This window comes from Somniosus microcephalus, unplaced genomic scaffold, assembly GCF_052327205.1.
Source record: "Somniosus microcephalus isolate GS21.2 unplaced genomic scaffold, FLI_Smic_1.0 unresolved_chr3, whole genome shotgun sequence".
In the NCBI taxonomy this organism is placed as follows: domain Eukaryota; kingdom Metazoa; phylum Chordata; class Chondrichthyes; order Squaliformes; family Somniosidae; genus Somniosus; species Somniosus microcephalus.
In genome coordinates this window covers 15,274,766-15,293,795 of record NW_028225181.1, presented here as the reverse complement: position 1 = coordinate 15,293,795, position 19,030 = coordinate 15,274,766, and the positions used below count along the sequence as shown (strand labels likewise).

General features: G+C 51.7%; 1 protein-coding gene across 4 annotated transcripts in view; it reads right to left on the bottom strand.

Annotated features, from left to right (window-relative positions):
* Positions 1 to 11,135: 11,135 nt before the first annotated feature.
* The window catches only part of LOC147091218 (C-type lectin domain family 17, member A-like), a 61,237-nt gene continuing 53,342 nt past the window's right edge, over positions 11,136 to 19,030 (bottom strand). For 3 of the 4 annotated variants that reach the window (XM_085976683.1, XM_085976684.1, XM_085976682.1), the window contains one exon: positions 11,136 to 12,021. In XM_085976683.1, the coding sequence (XP_085832809.1) occupies positions 11,535 to 12,021 (487 nt within the window). In that variant the 3' untranslated portion in view covers positions 11,136 to 11,534. The remainder of the gene's footprint in view (positions 12,022 to 19,030) is intronic. The other variant, XM_085976685.1, reaches the window with a different exon arrangement.

Here is a 19,030-nt window from a genome sequence, read left to right as displayed (position 1 = left end):
GGGATTCCTCACCCCCAAAACTGTGGGACTCCTCACCTCCCAAACTGTGGGGACTCCTCCCCTCCCCACACTGGGGGACTCCTCACCCCCAAAACTGTGGGACCCCTCACCTCCCCAAACTGTGGGACCCCTCACCTCCCCAAACTGTGGGACTCCTCACCTCCCCAAACTGTGGGACTCCTCACCTCCCCAAACTGTGGGGATTCCTCACCCCCAAAACTGTGGGACTCCTCACCTCCCAAACTGTGGGGATTCCTCACCCCCAAAACTGTGGGACTCCTCACCTCCCAAACTGTGGGGACTCCTCCCCTCCCCGCACTGGGGGACTCCTCACCCCCAAAACTGTGGGACTCCTCACCTTCCCAAACTGAGGGACTCCTCACCTCCCCAAACTGGGGGACTCCTCACCTCCCCAAACTGGGGGACTCCTCACCTCCCCAAACTGGGGGACTCCTCACCTCCCCAAACTGGGGGACTCCTCACCTCCCCAAACTGGGGGACTCCTCACCTCCCCAAACTGGGGGACTCCTCACCTCCCCAAACTGGGGGACTCCTCACCTCCCCAAACTGGGGGACTCCTCACCTCCCCAAACTGGGGGACTCCTCACCTCCCCAAACTGGGGGACTCCTCACCTCCCCAAACTGGGGGACTCCTCACCTCCCCAAACTGGGGGACTCCTCACCTCCCCAAACTGGGGGACTCCTCACCTCCCCAAACTGTGGGACTCCTCACCTCCCCAAACTGTGGGACTCCTCACCTCCCCAAACTGTGGGACTCCTCACCTCCCCAAACTGTGGGACTCCTCACCTCCCCAAACTGTGGGACTCCTCACCTCCCCAAACTGTGGGACTCCTCACCTCCCCAAACTGGGGGACTCCTCACCTCCCCAAACTGGGGGACTCCTCACCTCCCCAAACTGTGGGACTCCTCACCTCCCCAAACTGTGGGACTCCTCACCTCCCCAAACTGTGGGACTCCTCACCTCCCCAAACTGTGGGACTCCTCACCTCCCCAAACTGAGACTCCTCACCTCCCCAAACTGTGGGACTCCTCACCTCCCCAAACTGTGGGACTCCTCACCTCCCCAAACTGTGGGACTCCTCACCTCCCAAACTGTGGGACTCCTCACCTCCCCAAACTGTGGGACTCCTCACCTCCCCAAACTGGGGGACTCCTCACCTCCCCAAACTGTGGGACTCCTCACCTCCCCAAACTGTGGGACTCCTCACCTCCCCAAACTGTGGGACTCCTCACCTCCCCAAACTGTGGGACTCTTCACCTCCCCAAACTGTGGGACTCCTCACCTCCCCAAACTGTGGGACTCCTCACCTCCCCAAACTGTGGGACTCCTCACCTCCCCAAACTGTGGGACTCCTCACCTCCCAAACTGTGGGACTCCTCACCTCCCAAACTGTGGGACTCCTCACCTCCCCAAACTGTGGGACTCCTCACCTCCCAAACTGGGGGACTCCTCACCTCCCCAAACTGGGGGACTCCTCACCTCACCAAACTGGGGGACTCCTCACCTCCCCAAACTGGGGGACTCCTCACCTCCCCAAACTGGGGGACTCCTCACCTCCCCAAACTGGGGGACTCCTCACCTCCCCAAACTGGGGGACTCCTCACCTCCCCAAACTGGGGGACTCCTCACCTCCCCAAACTGGGGGACTCCTCACCCCCGAAATGTGACTCCTAATTGCACATCTAATTTACAAAGAATAACATTACACAGCGGGCAATGGAATACAACAAATTATCAGCAATATAATGCTTGTCTTATGGAATAGTGTAAACTCTTTCCAGCTTAATAAAATGTTCAAATACTTTGTGTCCCTTTTTGAATTTCTGTCAGTACGACTATGAGAAATGTCACAGTGTCATGGAGTCCGTCCATTGTCTCAATGTGGGTACAGGGCAGGACCTGAATATGCTAAGATTGCTGTTGATATAAGAAAGGTATGCATTTATATAGCGCCTTTCAGGACCTCAAGACGTGCCAAAACGCTTTACAGCCAATGAAGCACGTTTGCGGTGTAGTCACCGCTAACCCCTGACTCTCTCCAAGGCCTTGACATCCTTCCTAAAGTGTGGTGCCTGTGGTGTATGTGCCTTTAAGAGCAATTGTGGTGTATGTGCCTTTAAGAGCCCCAGGTGTGCGTAATGCCGGTAATTGCCACTTGGGCTATATAAGCCTGTGTATTGTGTATATCCTTTAGAAACCCCCCCCCCCCCCCTCCCCCCCGACTTGCTTAGTAAATACCTATGAACCAACTCCTGTCTTCAGTGTCTTTTACTACACACGGATACTGCAGTGGCGACGAAGTGGAAACGGACTTACCTGCAATTCGGCAGCACCTCAAGGACATCGATTCCTCCAGCGTCCAGAAGACTCAAGGAAGTAAGAGAAACTGTGGTTTCACCAGCTGGCCAAGCTGGTGACAGGTACTGCGCTAATCCTTCCTGGGCGTCAGGCTGGAGCTCCAGCGGCGGGCTCTACAGCTGAGACAGGCAGCGAAATCGGAGACAAGCAATAACGGACTGGGAGGGTGCACTCGAGAGACGGCCAGCACGGCAAGCAGGTCAGCGTTTAGACCTCCGTCGGGAACGAGTCTCCAACAGTGAATAAACGGAAACCACAGTAAAACAGCGTTGTTATCGGTAGCAGCGGCGGGAAAGCGCGGGAGGCGCCATATCGTTGCTACAGAGAAAAAAAAGTGCGGGAAGCGCCATATCTTTTCTGAAATGCCTAAATCTGGTAATATTGAGGCTTTTGATGGCGAAATAGAAGATTGGACCACATACGTGGAAAGAGTAGAGGTTTATTGCACTGCAAATGGAATAACAGATGAAAAAAAAGCTTCAATACTTCTGAACTTAATGGGCGCGAAGACATATGGGCTGTTACGAAATTTAATCACTCCAGCCAAACCAAAGGACAAGACTTTTAAAGAAATTGTTGATACCCTGCAGGAGCATTTAAACCCAACACCGCTGCTGATAGCGGAACGATTCAAGTTCTTCAAGAGAAATCAACACAAGAATGAAAGTAACGCTGATTACCTAACCGAATTAAGAAAGCTATCAAAGTACTGCCAATTCGGAGCAGGACTATCGGATTATCTTCGAGACAAATTTGTTTGCGGTCTCTTAAGTGAAGGAACACAAAAAAGACTGCTTTCTGAAAAAGATTTAACATTGGACAAAGCTTTCAGTATGGCTGTATCATACGAAGCAGCAGCAAAAGGAGCTGCAGAGATACAACAAGAGACACAGGACTTCGGCACCCATGAAATGACACAGGAGTTCGGAAGATGTTATCGCTGCGGCAGATCCACCCATAACCAGAGGGACTGCTGGTTCAAGGGCAAAGCATGCAGGCAATGTGGTAAGATTGGACACATTGCACGGGTATGCCAATCTGGACAAAATAAATCCACTGACAGAAAACAAAAAATCAATAAAGAAAAGTACAGGAAGGTACAAATGATGACGGACAATAGCTCCGAAGACCAGAATAGCGATAGCGACTCCGGAAACAAGAGACTAAGCTGTCTCAAATTACATAATGTACTTGCCAAAGAGGATTACCAAACCATTTGGGTTACCCTCACAATAGCAGGGTCCCCAGTTAAAATGGAGCTAGATACAGGATCAGCTCTAACCGTAATAAATCGACGAGATTACGAGAGGCTATTTTCGCATATACCTCTAAAAGACACATCCATTATCTTAAAAACATATACGGGGCAGAAAGTCTACCCCAAAGGAAAAATAAGGGTGCCTGTGGTATACAACGGCAAAGAAATACAAAAGTTGTATTTATACATTCTACAAGATGGTGGTCCACCGTTGTTGGGACGTGAATGGATAAGGAAGATACGTTTAGGCTGGCACTCCATTCAGGCACTGACGGTGACCAGTAAGGAAAAAAACAGTGATGACATCATACCTGAACGATTAAAAGACATCTTGGCCAACGCCAAAGAAGTGTTTCAAGAGAAACTAGGAACCTTGAAAGGCATCACCGCCTCAATAAAAGTGGAAGATACAGCAATTCCAAAATTTTTTAAGGCAAGACCGGTGCCATACGCAATACGTCCGGCAGTCGAGGCAGAGCTGAAGAATTTGGAAAAGGCAGGCGTATTATCCAAAATAGATTGGAGCGAATGGGCAACACCCATCGTTCCAGTCATAAAAAAAACATTGAAAAATAACTCTGAGGAACAGAAAAAAATTCGCATCTGTGGGGACTTTAAGGTGACTGTAAACCCGGTCCTTCACACGGTACAGTATCCTCTTACGAGGATAGAAGATATTTTCGCCTCACTATCCGAAGGGAAACGTTTCACAAAAATTGACTTGGCACAGGCATATCTACAGATGGAGGTTGAGGAGACCTCTAAAAAGTATCTCACAATAAACACACACAAAGGCCTGTACCAGTACAATCGACTGGTTTTTGGAATAGCATCAGCTCCAGCTATCTGGCAAAGAGCTATGGAGCAAGTCCTGCAAGGGATTCCGGGGACTCAATGCTACCTAGACGACATCCTTATAACAGGAGAAAATGACAACGAGCACCTTGCCAATTTGGAGCAGGTGCTCACTAGGCTGAAAGAACAGGGCCTACGAGCAAATCGCCCCAAGTGCGAATTTTTCCAAAATCAGATATCATATTGTGGCCACATAATTAATAAGGAAGGGTTGCATAAGTCACCTGAAAAAATTGAAGCAGTTATAAAAGCCCCAGCACCTGAAAATGTTTCACAATTAAGGTCATTCCTGGGATTAATAAATTACTATCATAAATTTTTACCAAACTTATCAACTATTCTACACCCTCTTAATGATCTTCTACAGACAGGAGTGATTTGGAAATGGAACGAAGACTGTAAACGTGCCTTCCATAAATGTAAAGACTTAATCACATCCGAGAAAATTTTGGCTCATTACAACCCATCACTACCAATCAGACTGGCGTGCGATGCATCCCCTTACGGCATAGGAGCGGTATTGTCCCATAGATTCCCTGATGGCTCGGAACGGCCGATAGCTTTTGCGTCACGCTCATTGAACTCAGCTGAGCGTAACTATGCCCAGATAGACAGGGAAGCACTCAGCCTGGTATGGGAGTGAAGAAATTCAACCATTACCTACACGGACAAAAATTTACCTTGCTGACTGACCATCAACCCCTCATCTCCATATTCAACCCTAAAAAAGGTGTCCCCATTATGACGGCACAAAGACTACAGAGGTGGTCCCTTTTTCTAGGGGCACACCAATACAACATTGAATACAAAGGGTCAAAACAGCATGGGAATGCTGACGGTTTATCACGCCTACCGTTGCCAACGATAGAAGAGGCACCTACAGTAGACCCAGTAGAGATATTCCACTCTACCATAGTGGAATGTCTACCGGTGACAAATTCTGCCATTGAAAGGGAGACAAGAAATGACCCTACTCTCTCACGGGTCTACGATTTAACAGTGAAGGGATGGCCAGCACATGGCGAACCACTGTTGCCAGCATTCTCGCAAAGAAGAGAACAGCTGTCAGTGTGCCGAGGAACCTTGATGTGTGGATCCAGAGTGGTGATTCCACCCAAACTCCAGGATAAAGTGCTAAAGGAGCTTCACAAGGGGCATCTGGGTGGAGTGAAAATGAAGAACCTAGCTAGGGCGTTTGTATGGTGGCCAGGTATCGATGGAGACATCGAAGACATGACCAAGAGCTGCCTAGGATGCCAGAAGGTCCAAAATGCTCCGCCACAGGCCCCTCTACATCCATGGGAGTGGCCCTCATCTCCCTGGCAAAGGGTGCACATCGACTTTGCTGGTCCATTTATGGACTCAATGTTCTTAATCGCAGTTGATGCACACTCCAAGTGGCCGGAGGTAATAAAGATGTCCTCCACCACCACGGAAAAAACCATCACAGTATTAAGGACCATATTTGCCAGGAATGGGCTGCCTGAACAGATCTGTTCTGATAGTGGGCCGCAATTTGTGTCCGAAGAATTCAGAAAGTTCTTAAAGAACAATGGGGTAAAGCACTACACGTCCGCCCCATACCATCCCGCCACCAATGGATTGGCTGAAAGGTTTGTCCAGACCTTCAAGAAGGCCATCAAGGCCATGGGTAATGAAGACATAAAACTTCAGCACAAGGTGGATAACTTCTTATTTGCATATAGGAATGCAACGCATATGGTTACTAACCAAACTCCCGCCATGATGTTCTACAATAGAAACCTAAGATGCCGGCTGGATTTGGTCAAGCCCAACATCCGAAGGGACGTGGAGAACCGGCAGTTTCAGGGCAGAAATGAAAGGCCAACTAGGGCTTTCCAGATAGGCCAACCGGTTTTGGCCCGGGACTACCGTACCGAGAAATGGCAGCCTGGAACTATCTGCACACGATTAGGACCACTGATGTATACCGTGGACATCGGAGACAGCATAATAAGGTGCCATGCTGACCAAATCATCAAGTCATCCGAAAAGGGACAACCTACACCACCACTCTATACATCTAACGATGAAGTAGAGATACCCATATCTACCTCCGATCCGGTGATACTGGAGTCCGATGAACCCGACACTGGCCTTCAAGCCGAATCAGCCTTGCCAGAAGAACCTACTACACCACCAGAAACTACTACACCCCCGAGGCGTTATCCGGACCGAGTCAGGAAGCCTCCTGAGAGACTAACTTATAATTAATGAATACAGCAATGTATATTATTTTGCATATAACATGTAATTAATAATTACTTAAAATATGATGTACCAGTTAGCTAGAAGGGGAGGAGTGCCCAGAATTGGCCACAATACTCCAACTGGGGCCTAACCAAGTGTCTATAGTCAGGGGTTCTTTGAACTGGTTGCCAACTTCGTGAGGTCCGAGTAGCTCTTACCAATCAGTTCTATGCTTACCGTCGGTCGACAGGTGGTGGAGAGAGGCCCCTTTCCTGGCAGTGTCAGTTGTGAAGAGGATGTGAAGAGGCTTCAGGGGGATCTCGACAGGCTCAGTGAGTGGGCGAGAACATGGCAGATGGAATATAATGTGGATAAATGTGAAGTTATCCACTTTGGTAGAAAAAACAGAAAGGCAGAGTATTTCCTAAATGCTGAAAGATTGGAGAATGCAGATGCTCAAAGGGACCTGGGTGTCCTTGTACATGAGTCACTGAAAGTGAATGTGCAGGTGCAGCAAGCCATTAGGAAGGCAAATGGTATGCTGGCCTTCATTACAAGAGGATTTGAGTGCAGGAGTAAAGAGGTCTTACTCCAATTATATAGGGCCTTGGGGAGACCACACCTGGAGTACTGTGTATAATTTTGGTCTCCTTACCTAAGGAAGGATATACTTGCCATAGAGGGAGTGCAACGAAGGTTCACGAGATTGATTCCTGGGATGGCGGGACTGTCGTATGAGAAGAGATTGAGTAAACTAGGCCTGTATTCTCTTGAATTCAGAAGAATGAGAGGGGATCTCATTGAAGCATACAAAATTATTACAGGGCTTGATCGGGTGGATGCTGGGAGAATGTTTCCCTTGACTGGGGAGTCTAGAACCAGGGGCCACAGCCTCAGGATAAAGGGTAGGCCATTCAGGACTGAGATGAGAAGAAATTTCTTCACACAGAGGGTGGTGAATCTTTGGAATTCTCTACCCCAGAGGGCTGTGGAGGCTCAGTCATTGGGTATATTCAAAACAGAAGTCGATAGGTTTCTGACTAGTAAGGGCATCAAGGGATATGGCGCTAGGGCCGGTGAATGGAGTTGAGGCAGAAGATCAGCCATGATCTCATTGAATGGCGGAGCAGGCTCGAGGGGCCGAATGGCCGACTCCTGCTCCTCTTTATGTTCTTATCTCCTAACCCCAACCCCCCGCCGAGTTATCTGTGTTCCTCTAATTCTGCCCTCTTGAGCATCCCTGATTATAATCGCTCAACCTTTGGCAGCCGTACCTTCTGTTGCCTTGGCCCTAAGCTCAGTACTGCCCCTCCGACAGAGCAGCGCTCCCTCAGTACTGTCCCTCCGACAGAGTAGTGCTCCCTCAGTACTACCCCCTCTGACAGTGTGGCGCTCCCTTACTACTGCCCCTCCGACAGTACAGCAGTCCCTCAGTACTGCCCCTCCGACAGAGCAGCGCTCCCTCAGTACTGCACCTCTGACAGTGCAGTGCTCCCTCAGTACTGTCCCTCCGACAGTGCAGCGCTCCCTCAGTACTGCACCTCTGACAGTGCAGTGCTCCCTCAGTACTGTCCCTCCGACAGATTAGTGCTCCTCAGTACTACCCCCTCTGAAAGTGTGGCGCTCCCTTAGTACTGCCCCTCCGACAGTACAGCAGTCCCTCAGTACTGCCCCGCCGTCAGTGCAGCGCTCCCTCAGTAATGACCCTCCGACAGTGCAGGGCTCCCTCAGTACTGCCCCTCCGACACTGCAGTGCTCCCTCAGTACTGCCCCTCTGACATTGCAGCGTTCACTCAGTACTGCCCCTCCGACAGTGCAGCACTCCCTCAATACTGCCCCTCCAACAGTGCAGCGCTCCCTCAGTACTGCCCCTCTGACAGTGCAGCGTTCCTCAGTACTGCACCTCCGACAGTGCAGCACTCCCTCAGTACTGTCCCTCCGACAGAGCAGCGCTCCCTCAGTACTGCCCCTCTGACAGTGCAGCGTTCCCTCAGTACTGCCCCTCCAACAGTGTGGCATTCCCTCAGTACTGCCCCGCCGTCAGTGCAGCGCTCCCTCAGTAATGACCCTCCGACAGTGCAGTGCTCCCTCAGTACTGCCCCTCCGACACTGCAGCACTCCCTCAGTACTGCCCCTGACAGTGCAGCGTTCCTTCAGTACTGCCCCTCCGACAGTGCAGCGTTCCTCACTACTGCACCTCCGACAGTGCAGCGCTCCCTCAGTACTGCCCCTCTGACAGTGCAGTGCTCCCTCAGTACTGTCCCTCCGACACTGCAGCGCTCCCTCAGTATTGCCCCTCCGATAGTACGGCGCTCCCTCGGTACTGCCCCTCCGACAGTGCGGAGCTCCCTCAATACTGCCCCTCCGACAGTGCGGCGTTCCCTCAGTACTGCCCCTCCGACAGCGTCGCGTTCCCGCAGTACTGCCCCTCCGACAGTGCAGCGCTCCCTCAGTACTGCCCCTCCAACAGTGCAGTGCTCCCTCAGTACTACCCCTCCGACAGTGCAGCGCTCCCTCAGTACTGCCCCTCCGACAGTGCAGCGCTCCCTCAGTACTGCCCCTCCGACAGTACAGAGCTCCCTCAGTACTGCTCCCCCGACATTGCAGCGCTCCCTCAGTACTGCCCCTCCGACAGTGCAGCGCTCCCTCAGTACTGCCCCTCCGACAGTACAGAGCTCCCTCAGTACTGCCTCTCCGACAGTGTGGCGCTCTCTCAGTACTGCCCCTCCAACAGTGCAGCGCTCCCTCAGTACTGCCCCTCTGACAGTACAGAGCTCCCTCAGTACTGCTGCTCCGACAGTGCAGCGCTCCCTCAGTACTGCCCCTCCGACAGTACAGAGCTCCCTCAGTACTGCCCCTCCAACAATGCGGCGCTCCCTCAGTACTGCCTCTCCGACGGTGCGGCGCTCCCTCAGTACTGCCCCTCCAACAGTGCAGTGCTCCCTCAGTACTACCCCTCCGACAGTGCAGCGCTCCCTCAGTACTGCCCCTCCGACAGTGCAGCGCTCCCTCAGTACTGCCCCTCCGACAGTACAGAGCTCCCTCAGTACTGCTCCCCCGACATTGCAGCGCTCCCTCAGTACTGCCCCTCCGACAGTGCAGCGCTCCCTCAGTACTGCCCCTCCGACAGTACAGAGCTCCCTCAGTACTGCCTCTCCGACAGTGTGGCGCTCTCTCAGTACTGCCCCTCCAACAGTGCAGCGCTCCCTCAGTACTGCCCCTCTGACAGTACAGAGCTCCCTCAGTACTGCTGCTCCGACAGTGCAGCGCTCCCTCAGTACTGCCCCTCCGACAGTACAGAGCTCCCTCAGTACTGCCCCTCCAACAATGCGGCGCTCCCTCAGTACTGCCTCTCCGACGGTGCGGCGCTCCCTCAGTACTGCCTCTCCGACAGTGCGGCGCTCCCTCAGTACTGCCCCTCCAACAGTGCAGCGCTCCCTCAGTACTGCCTCTCCGACAGTGTGGCGCTCCCTCAGTACTGCCCCTCCGACAGTGCAGCGCTCCCTCAGTACTGCCCCTCCGACAGTACAGAGCTCCCTCAGTACTGCTCCTCCGACAGTACAGAGCTCCCTCAGTACTGCTCCTCCGACAGTACAGAGCTTCCTCTGTACTGCCCCTCTGACACTGCAGCACTCCCTCAGTACTGCCACTCCGACAGTGCGGCGCTCCCTCAGTACTGCCACTCCGACAGTGCAGCGCTCCCTCAGTACTGCCACTCCGACAGTGCAGCACTCCCTCAGTACTGCCACTCCGACAGTGCAGCACTCCCTCAGTACTGCCACTCCGACAGTGCGGCGCTCCCTCAGTACTGCCACTCCGACAGTGCAGCGCTCCCTCAGTACTGCCACTCCGACAGTGCAGCACTCCCTCAGTACTGCCACTCCGACAGTGCAGCACTCCCTCAGTACTGCCACTCCGACAGTGCGGCGCTCCCTCAGTACTGCCACTCCGACAGTGCAGCACTCCCTCAGTACTGCCACTCCGACAGTGCGGCGCTCCCTCAGTACTGCCACTCCGACAGTGCAGCGCTCCCTCAGTACTGCCACTCCGACAGTGCAGCACTCCCTCAGTACTGCCACTCCGACAGTGCAGCACTCCCTCAGTACTGCCACTCCGACAGTGCGGCGCTCCCTCAGTACTGCCACTCCTACAGTGCAGCACTCCCTCAGTACTGCCACTCCGACAGTGCGGCGCTCCCTCAGTAATGGGCAAGTGGGAAGTGTAGGATCTGGCATCTGGAGCGGGGCCCGATCCCACGACCTTTGAACTCCCTGCATTACGACAGAAACCGCCCTTCAAAAAGTGCTTGATCGACTGCGAAGGAGTTCGGGACGGCCTGAGGTCTTGAACGGCGCGGTAGAATCGCGAGTCGGAATCGATGTTATCGTAAAGAGGAAGCAGGGACTAAAATGAGTTTCGGGGCCATGCTCTGGTGTTGAAGTGAAGCTTTATTTCCGGTAACAGTCAGCAAATAAAAGTCAAACACTGTCTCCCTGGAGCCCTCGTTCTAAGGGAGGATTTCAGGGAGTGGCAGGGGGCGGGGGAGGCAGGGCCGGGAGACGCCAAGGAATTAAAGTTCCGCTAGGCCATCCCCTGGTGCATGCTGGGTACACACTGTTATTCATTCAAGAAACTACTTGTGAAATAACGCTGGACGGCCAGCTGGTGGCGCCGTTCAAGGAGTATACATACTTGGGCATTGGCCCCAGCTTCCAGAGGGACATTTTGTAAAAACAAGGAACTAGTGAAGAACAACTAGACCTCCATGTTCTGAAACAAGTTGATTAAAGCCTTGCTTTATGCTCCAACCAAGTGTGTAGTGAGTTTTATTACATCGCACACCTCAGAAATGACACACTCGCCTCGTCCGCTTGACCCCGGGTCACCAGAGGGTGAAAGGTCAGAGCCTGACATGCTGCCCCTGTCAGAGAGGGGAGCCCTTCATCCCCTCTGGTCTGAGGCTGGATCTCACCCTCGCCGCCCGCCCTCTTGCAACAGAACAGTTTCTTAAGGTTCGAACGCAGAAAACAAGAAACGGGCCAAAAAAACAAGGGAACAAACTTCAAGCTCTTCCGCGAACCAGCGCCCTCTGACCACAGGCCGCTCGGGACTCGCCTCACAGGCTGATCGGGAGCTTCTCCGACCTGCGCTTGCAGATCCAGTGGTGCGCCGCGCGGCAGACGGCGTTGGACCAGGCGGCATTCCGGATCAGGACGCAGTTCTTGAAAGCTTCCATGTCGTAGTCGAAGTAACTGTCTGGAAAGTCTCGGTCCCAGAATCTGGAGTCGGGGGGGGGGGAGCACAGGGGTCAGTTGGCTTGAAGGCAACCGTGCCAAAAAGAAAGAATGTAAGAAAGGGAAGGAAAGAAGGAAAGAAAGAGAAACATAGAAACATAGAAGACAGGAGCAGGAGTAGGCCATTCGGCCCCTCGAGCCTGCTCCACCATTCAATGAGATCATGGCTGATCATCCAAATTCAGTACCTGTCCCTGCTTTCTCCCCATATCCCTTGATCCCTTTAGCCTTACGAAATACATCCAACTCCTTCTTGAATATATTTAATGAATTGGCCTCTACTGCCCTCTGCGGTAGAGAATTCCACAGGTTCACCACTCTCTGGGTGAAGAAATTCCTCCTCATTTCAGTCCTAAATGGCTTACCCCTTATCCTTAGACTGTGACCCCTGGTTCTGGACTCCCCGGCCATCAGGAACATCCTTCCTGCATCTAGTCTGTCCAGTCCTGACAGAATTTTATAGGTTTCAATGAGATCCCCTCTCATTCTTCTAAACTCCAGCGAGTACAAGCCCAATCGACCCAATCTCTCCTCATACGTCGTTCCTGCCATCCCAGGTATCAGTCTGGTGAATCTTCGCTGCACTCCTTCCATGGCAAGAACATCCTTCCTCAGATAAGGCGACCAAAACTGCACACAATACTCAAGGTGTGGTCTCACCAAGGCCCTGTACAACTGCAGCAAGACATCCTTGTTCCTGTACTCAAACCCTCTCGCTACGAAAGGAAATAAGAACAGAATGAAGGAATGCAGGAAAGAAAAGAGAAAGAGAAATAGGAAAGAAATATAAGAACATAAGAAATAGGAGCAGGAATAGGTCACTTGGCCCCTCGAGCCTGCTCCGCTGTTCAATGGCCCAGAAATTCAGTTCCCCACGGGTGAGTACGCGCTGTGTACTCGCCTGTATGGCCAACGGAAGTGCCGGTTTCGCGCATGCGCTGCGCACGCGCTGGAAACTGGAACTTCCGTTCCCTTGAAGGAAGGGGTTCGGAGGTCGAACGCGTGCGCCGGAGAGGCAGCGCGTAGACCTGGAACTTCCGCTTTTTTCACAGGTTTCTCCGTGCGGGCAAGTCCCGAGCAGCTGTGCGTGGAAGAAGCAGGCGCAGGGCCTGCTGCTAACAAGGTAAGAGGTGAAGTAAGTAAAATTAAAACATTTTTTCCACAGGTTTATCATTTTAAAATACTTTAACGAAAGGTAAGTTTATTTTTAGCCCCGTCAGAAACTGTAATTAAATTTTTCAGAAATTTAAATTTTTGTTTAAAGTCGTTAATTTATGTAATTTATAGTTATTTTAAAAATGTGATGTTTTAAAAAAAAAAATTATTTGAAGTTTTAGTTAGGTTTTGGGGCCGATCTCAGGAAGACCGGTCAAATCTATGAATGGAGATTCCCTGCTCCGATTGGCTCCCCATGGCCCACGTGATCCCAGGGGACGCATCGAACTAACTGCAGCCCTGGGATACGCGAGGACTGCACGCCGGCAGCTGGAGGAGGCCCAGGATCGGAATTCCACGCGGGCCCACAGCACAACGGCAGGCGCGCTAGGTATGTGCAGGTCGGGGGCTTGCACCCGCGGGACGCCTCCGACCCGAATTTCTGGGCCAATCAGATCACAGAAATCACAGAAACCCCACAGTGCAGATAGAGGCCATTTCGGCCCATCGAGCCTGCACCGACACATATCCCACCCTATCCCCGTAACCCCACGTATTTAATCCCCCTAACACTAAGGGTCAATTTATCATAGCCAATCAACCTAACCCGCACATCTTTGGACTGTGGGAGGAAACCGGAGCACCCGGAGGAAACCCACGCAAACACGGGGAGAATGTGCAAACTCCACACAGACAGTCACCCGAGGCCGGATTCGAACCCGGGTCCCTGGCGCTGTGAGGCAACAGTGCTAACCACTATGCCACCGTGCTGCCCTCATGGCTGATCTTATCTTGCGCTCATAGCCACTTCCCAGCCCGCTCCCCATAACCCTTCACTCCCTTATCTTGCAAAAATCTGTCTATCTCCACCTTAAATGTGTTTAATGACCCAGCCTCCACGGCTCTCTGGGGCAGAGAATTCCACAGATTTACGACCCTCCGAGAGAAGAAATTCCTCCTCATCTCAGTTCTAAAGGGGCGACCCTTTATTGAGACTGTGCCCCCGAGTTCTAGATTTCTCCACGAGGGGAAACACCCTCTCTGCATCTACCCTGCCGAGCCCCCTCAGTATCTTATATGTTTCAATAAGATCACCTCTCATTCTTCTAAACTCCAATGAGTGCAGGCCCAGCCAGGTGTAAAGAATGAAGGAAAGGCAGAACGAATGAACTCACATTTATAAAGCCCGTTTCACAACCTCAGAACATCACAAAGCGCTTTACAGCTAATGATTTACTTTTTATTGAAGTGTCGTTGCTGCTGTAATGCAGGAGTCGTGGCAGCCAATTTGTGCACAGCAAGCTCCCACAAACAGCAATGTGATAATGGGCAGTGTGCCTTCAGTCGCCCGAGGAAGAGAGTATTTGAAGACCAGGACCTCAAACCCAGCCCTAAGCTCATGGTCTACAGAGCAGCAGTGATATCCGCCTTGCTGTATGCCTCAGAGACATGGACCATGTACAGCAGGCACCTCAAAGCACTGGAGAGGTACCACCAATGCTGCCTCCGCAAGATCCTGCAAATCCATTGGCAGGATAGGCGCACCAACGTCAGTGTTCTCGCTCAGGCCAACATCCCCAGCATCGAAGCTTTGACCACGCTCGATCAGCTCCGATGGACGGATCACATTGTCCGCATGCCCAATACGAGACTCCCAAAACAAACGCTCTACTGTTGGGATATGGGCCAAAGGCAGTATATGGAGTTGGGTCGCAGATCAGCCGTGATTTCATTGAATGGCGGAGCAGGCTCGACGGGCTGAATGGCCTCCTCCTGTTCCTATGGTGTTTCCCATTGCGCTTGCTGCCCTTGTCCTTCTAGGTGGTGGAGGTCGTGGGTTTGGGAGGTGATCCTAACTGAGAGGATTCGAGTACAGGAGCAAGGATGTCTTGCTGCAGTTGTACAGGGCCTTGGTGAGACCACATCTTGAGTATTGTGTGCAGTTTTGGTCGCCTTATCTGAGGGAGGATGTTCTTGCCATGGAGGGAGTGCAGCGAAGATTCACCAGACTGATACCTGGGATGGCAGGAATGACGTATGAGGAGAGATTGGGTCGATTGGGCTTATACTCGCTGGAGTTTAGAAGAATGAGAGGGGATCTCATTGAAACTTATAAAATTCTAACAGGACTAGACAGACTAGATGCAGGAGGGATGTTCCCGATGGCGGGGGAGTCCAGAACCAGGGGTCACAGTCTAAGGATAAGGGGTAAGCCATTTAGGACTGAGATGAGGAGGAATTTCTTCACCCAGAGTGGTGAACCTGTGGAATTCTCTACCACACAAGGCAGTTGAGGCCAATTCATTAAATATATTCAAGAAGGAGTTAGATATATTTCTTAAGGCTAAAGGGATCAAGGGATATGGGGAGATGGCAGGGACAGGGTACTGAATTTGGATGATCAGCCATGATCTCATTGAATGGCGGAGCAGGCTCGAGGGGCCGAATGGCCTACTCCTGCTCCTATCTTCTATGTTTCTAGGTTCCCCTTACTATCTTGAAAACTTCGATCAAATCACCCATTAACCTTCTAAATTCCAGGGATTACAACCCTACTTTGTGTAATCTCTCCATGTAATTTAACCCTTGGAGTCTGAATACTGGTGAGGGTGAGGGTTCCTCTGGGGAGTACAGCCAGAGGCAAGTCCATGGCACCATGGATGGCTCAGCTGTACATTGGGGGGCAGAAGATCAGGAAAGACATAGTGATAGGAGATTCGATAGTGAGTGGAACAGACAGGCGTTTCTGCAGCCGCAGGTGTGATTCCAGGATGGTATGTTGCCTCCCTGGTACCAAGGTCAAGGATGTCACTGAGCGCCTGCAGCACATTCTGGGTGGGGAGGGTGAACAGCCAGAGGTCGTGGTCCATATTGGTATCAATGACATAGGTAGAAAGAAGGATGAAATCCTGCAGGTGCTAGGAAAGAGATTTTAAAAAGCAGGACCTCAAAGGTAGTAATCTCCGGATTACTCCCGCTGCTACGTGCTAGTGAGTATAGAAGTAGGAGGATAGATCAGATGAATGCGTGGCTGGTGGGATGGTGCAGGAGGGAGGGCTTTAGATTCCTGGGACATTGGGGCCAGCTCTGGGGGAGGTGGGACCTGTACAGGCCGGATGGGTTGCACCTCAACAGAGCCGGGACCAATATCCTCGTGGTGGGGGATTGCTGGTGCTGTTGGGGAGGGTTTAAACTAATTTAGCAGGGGGATGGGCACCAGGATGTAACATTAGAAAGGAGAAACAAGGTGCACAAAAGATTGGGAGAGACAGATAGCACTAGAGTCAGAGATAGTCTGACCCCAACGAATACTGTACTAAGAGAATATAAGAAGGTCTAAGATAGAAACATAGAACATAGAAAACATAGAAAAATAGGAGCAGGAGTCGGCCATTCGGCCCTTCGAGCCTGCTCCACCATTCAATATGATCATGGCTGATCCTCTATCTCAATACTGTATTCCCGCTCTCTCCCCATACCCCTTGATGCCTTTTGCATCTAGAAATCTATCTACCTCCAGCTTAAATATATTCAGTGACTTGGCCTCCACAGCCTTCTGTGGTAGAGAATTCCACAGGTTCACAACCCTCTGAGTGAAGAAATTTCTCCTCATCTCAGTCCTAAATGTCCTACCCCGTATCCTGAGACTGTGACCCCTCGTTCTAGAGCCCCCCAGCCAGGGGAAACATCCTCCCTGCATCCAGTCTGTCTAGCCCTGTCAGAATTGTATACGTTTCAATGAGATCCCCTCTCATTCTTCTAAACTCGAGTGAATACAGGCCTAGTCGACCCAATCTCTCCTCATACGACAGTCCTGCCATCCCAGGAATCAGTCTGGTGAACCTTCGCTGCACTCCCTCTATGGCAAGTATATCCTTTCTTAGGTAAGGAGACCAAACCTGCACCCAGTGCTCCAGGTGTGGTCTCACCAAGGCCCTGTATAACTGTAGTAAGACATCCTTGCTCAAATCTGCTGTGTATGTGCCTTTAAGAGAAGAACTGATTCTATACTGCAGTACCGGCAGTGACCACCCCTGTATATAAAGCCATAGCAGGCTGCTGTATTTCAGTCCTGAGTTACCCTCTGTTCAGTAAATACCTGTTTTATGGTTCTCCTGCAGTCTGAGTATTATTGATCCTCGGACACTACACTGGCGACGGGCAGGTTTGAACTCACCTGCAGTACTGCATCACCTCACGGGGGTCTTTTCCCTGAAGAGAAGCTTCTCGGAGGTCGAAGTCAGAACGGCGGGCGTCGACCGCGGGCAACCGCCCAGGGATCCATCGGAGAGTTGCAGGGGAGGCTGTGGAGAGCTGGGCCTGGCTCCCCAGTCGAGGTGTTCCAGCAAGTCGTGCTGGTAGCAGGTAGTGCGCTGACCCTTCCGGACTGCGGTGGGCTCGGGCTCGATCGAGCGGCTCTGCAAAGGGGCCGTGCAGCGTCGTCGGGAGGAAGGGAGAGAGGGTGGAGCGCACAGGGCGCGGTCGGTGCTCAAGAACAGGGCAGCGTGGAGAGGATAGAACACGGGGAAGGAAAAGTGATACGCGCCGAAGCCGCGGGTCGCGCCATTACCCTGTAGAACACTAGGAGCAGCGTGGCAGCAAGGGGAAGAAGGAAAAGCGCGGGAGGTGCCATTTTATTCCATTGGGGAAGAAGAAAAAGCGCGGGAGGCGCCACTTTATTCCATTGGGGAAGAAGAAAAAGCACGGGAGGCGCCATTTTAAATCACTCAAGATGCCGAAGAGTGGCAGTATCACTGCTTTCGGCAACGAGGTAGAACACTGGACCACGTATGTGGAAAGAATTGAAGTGTACTGCGAGGCAAATGAGGTGGCCGATGGAAAGAAGGCGTCGGTATTATTAAATTTGATGGGCGCGAGAACGTACGGCCTATTGCGGAATTTAATTACCCCAGCTAAACCAATGGAGAAAAGTTTTGAAGAGATTGTTAATATCTTACAGGAACACCTAAACCCTACACCACTGCTGATAGCAGAAAGATTCAAGTTCCATAAAAGAAACCAGCACAAAGATGAGAGCAATGCTGACTATCTTACGGAACTACTCAATTTATCGAAGCACTGCCGGTTCGGAGCAGGACTGGCAGACACCTTGCGGGATAAGTTTGTCTCCGGGCTCCAGAGTGAAGGAACCCAGAAACGACTACTTTCGGAAAAGGACCTGACGCTAGAACAGGCTTTCAGCGTGGCAGTATCCTACGAAGCAGCAGCACGGGGAGCTGCGGAAATACAACAGAAACCACAGGAATACAGCGCTAACGAAATGGCGTATGGAGCAGAAAAGTGCTATCGCTGCGGCAGAACAACCCATGATCAGAAGGACTGCTGGGTTAAGGACAAAGTATGCAGGCAATGTGGGAAAATGGGACACATAGCAAGAGTCTGCAGGTCGGGAAAGAAAACCAACACTACAAGAACGACTAAGGAAAAGTACAAGAAAGTAAAGAAATTGACAGACAGTAATTCGGAAGATCAGGAGAGTGATAAGGACTCCGGGAGCAGGAGACTAAGCTGTCTAAAGTTACACAACGTGATCGCAAAGGAGGATCACCGAACCATTTGGGTCACCCTCATGATAGCAGAGTCCCCAGTAAAGATGGAATTGGACACAGGATCAGCCCTAACTGTCATGAATCGACGAGACTATGAGCGGCTATTCTCACACATACTCTTGAAGGACACGTCCATTGTATTGAAGACATACACGGGGCAAAAAGTCTACCCCAGAGGAAAAATAAGGGTGCCAGTTGAATACAACGGCAAGGAAACACAGAAACTGTATCTATATATACTACCAGATGGAGGACCACCATTATTGGGACGTGAATGGATCCGAAAAATACAATTGGATTGGCATT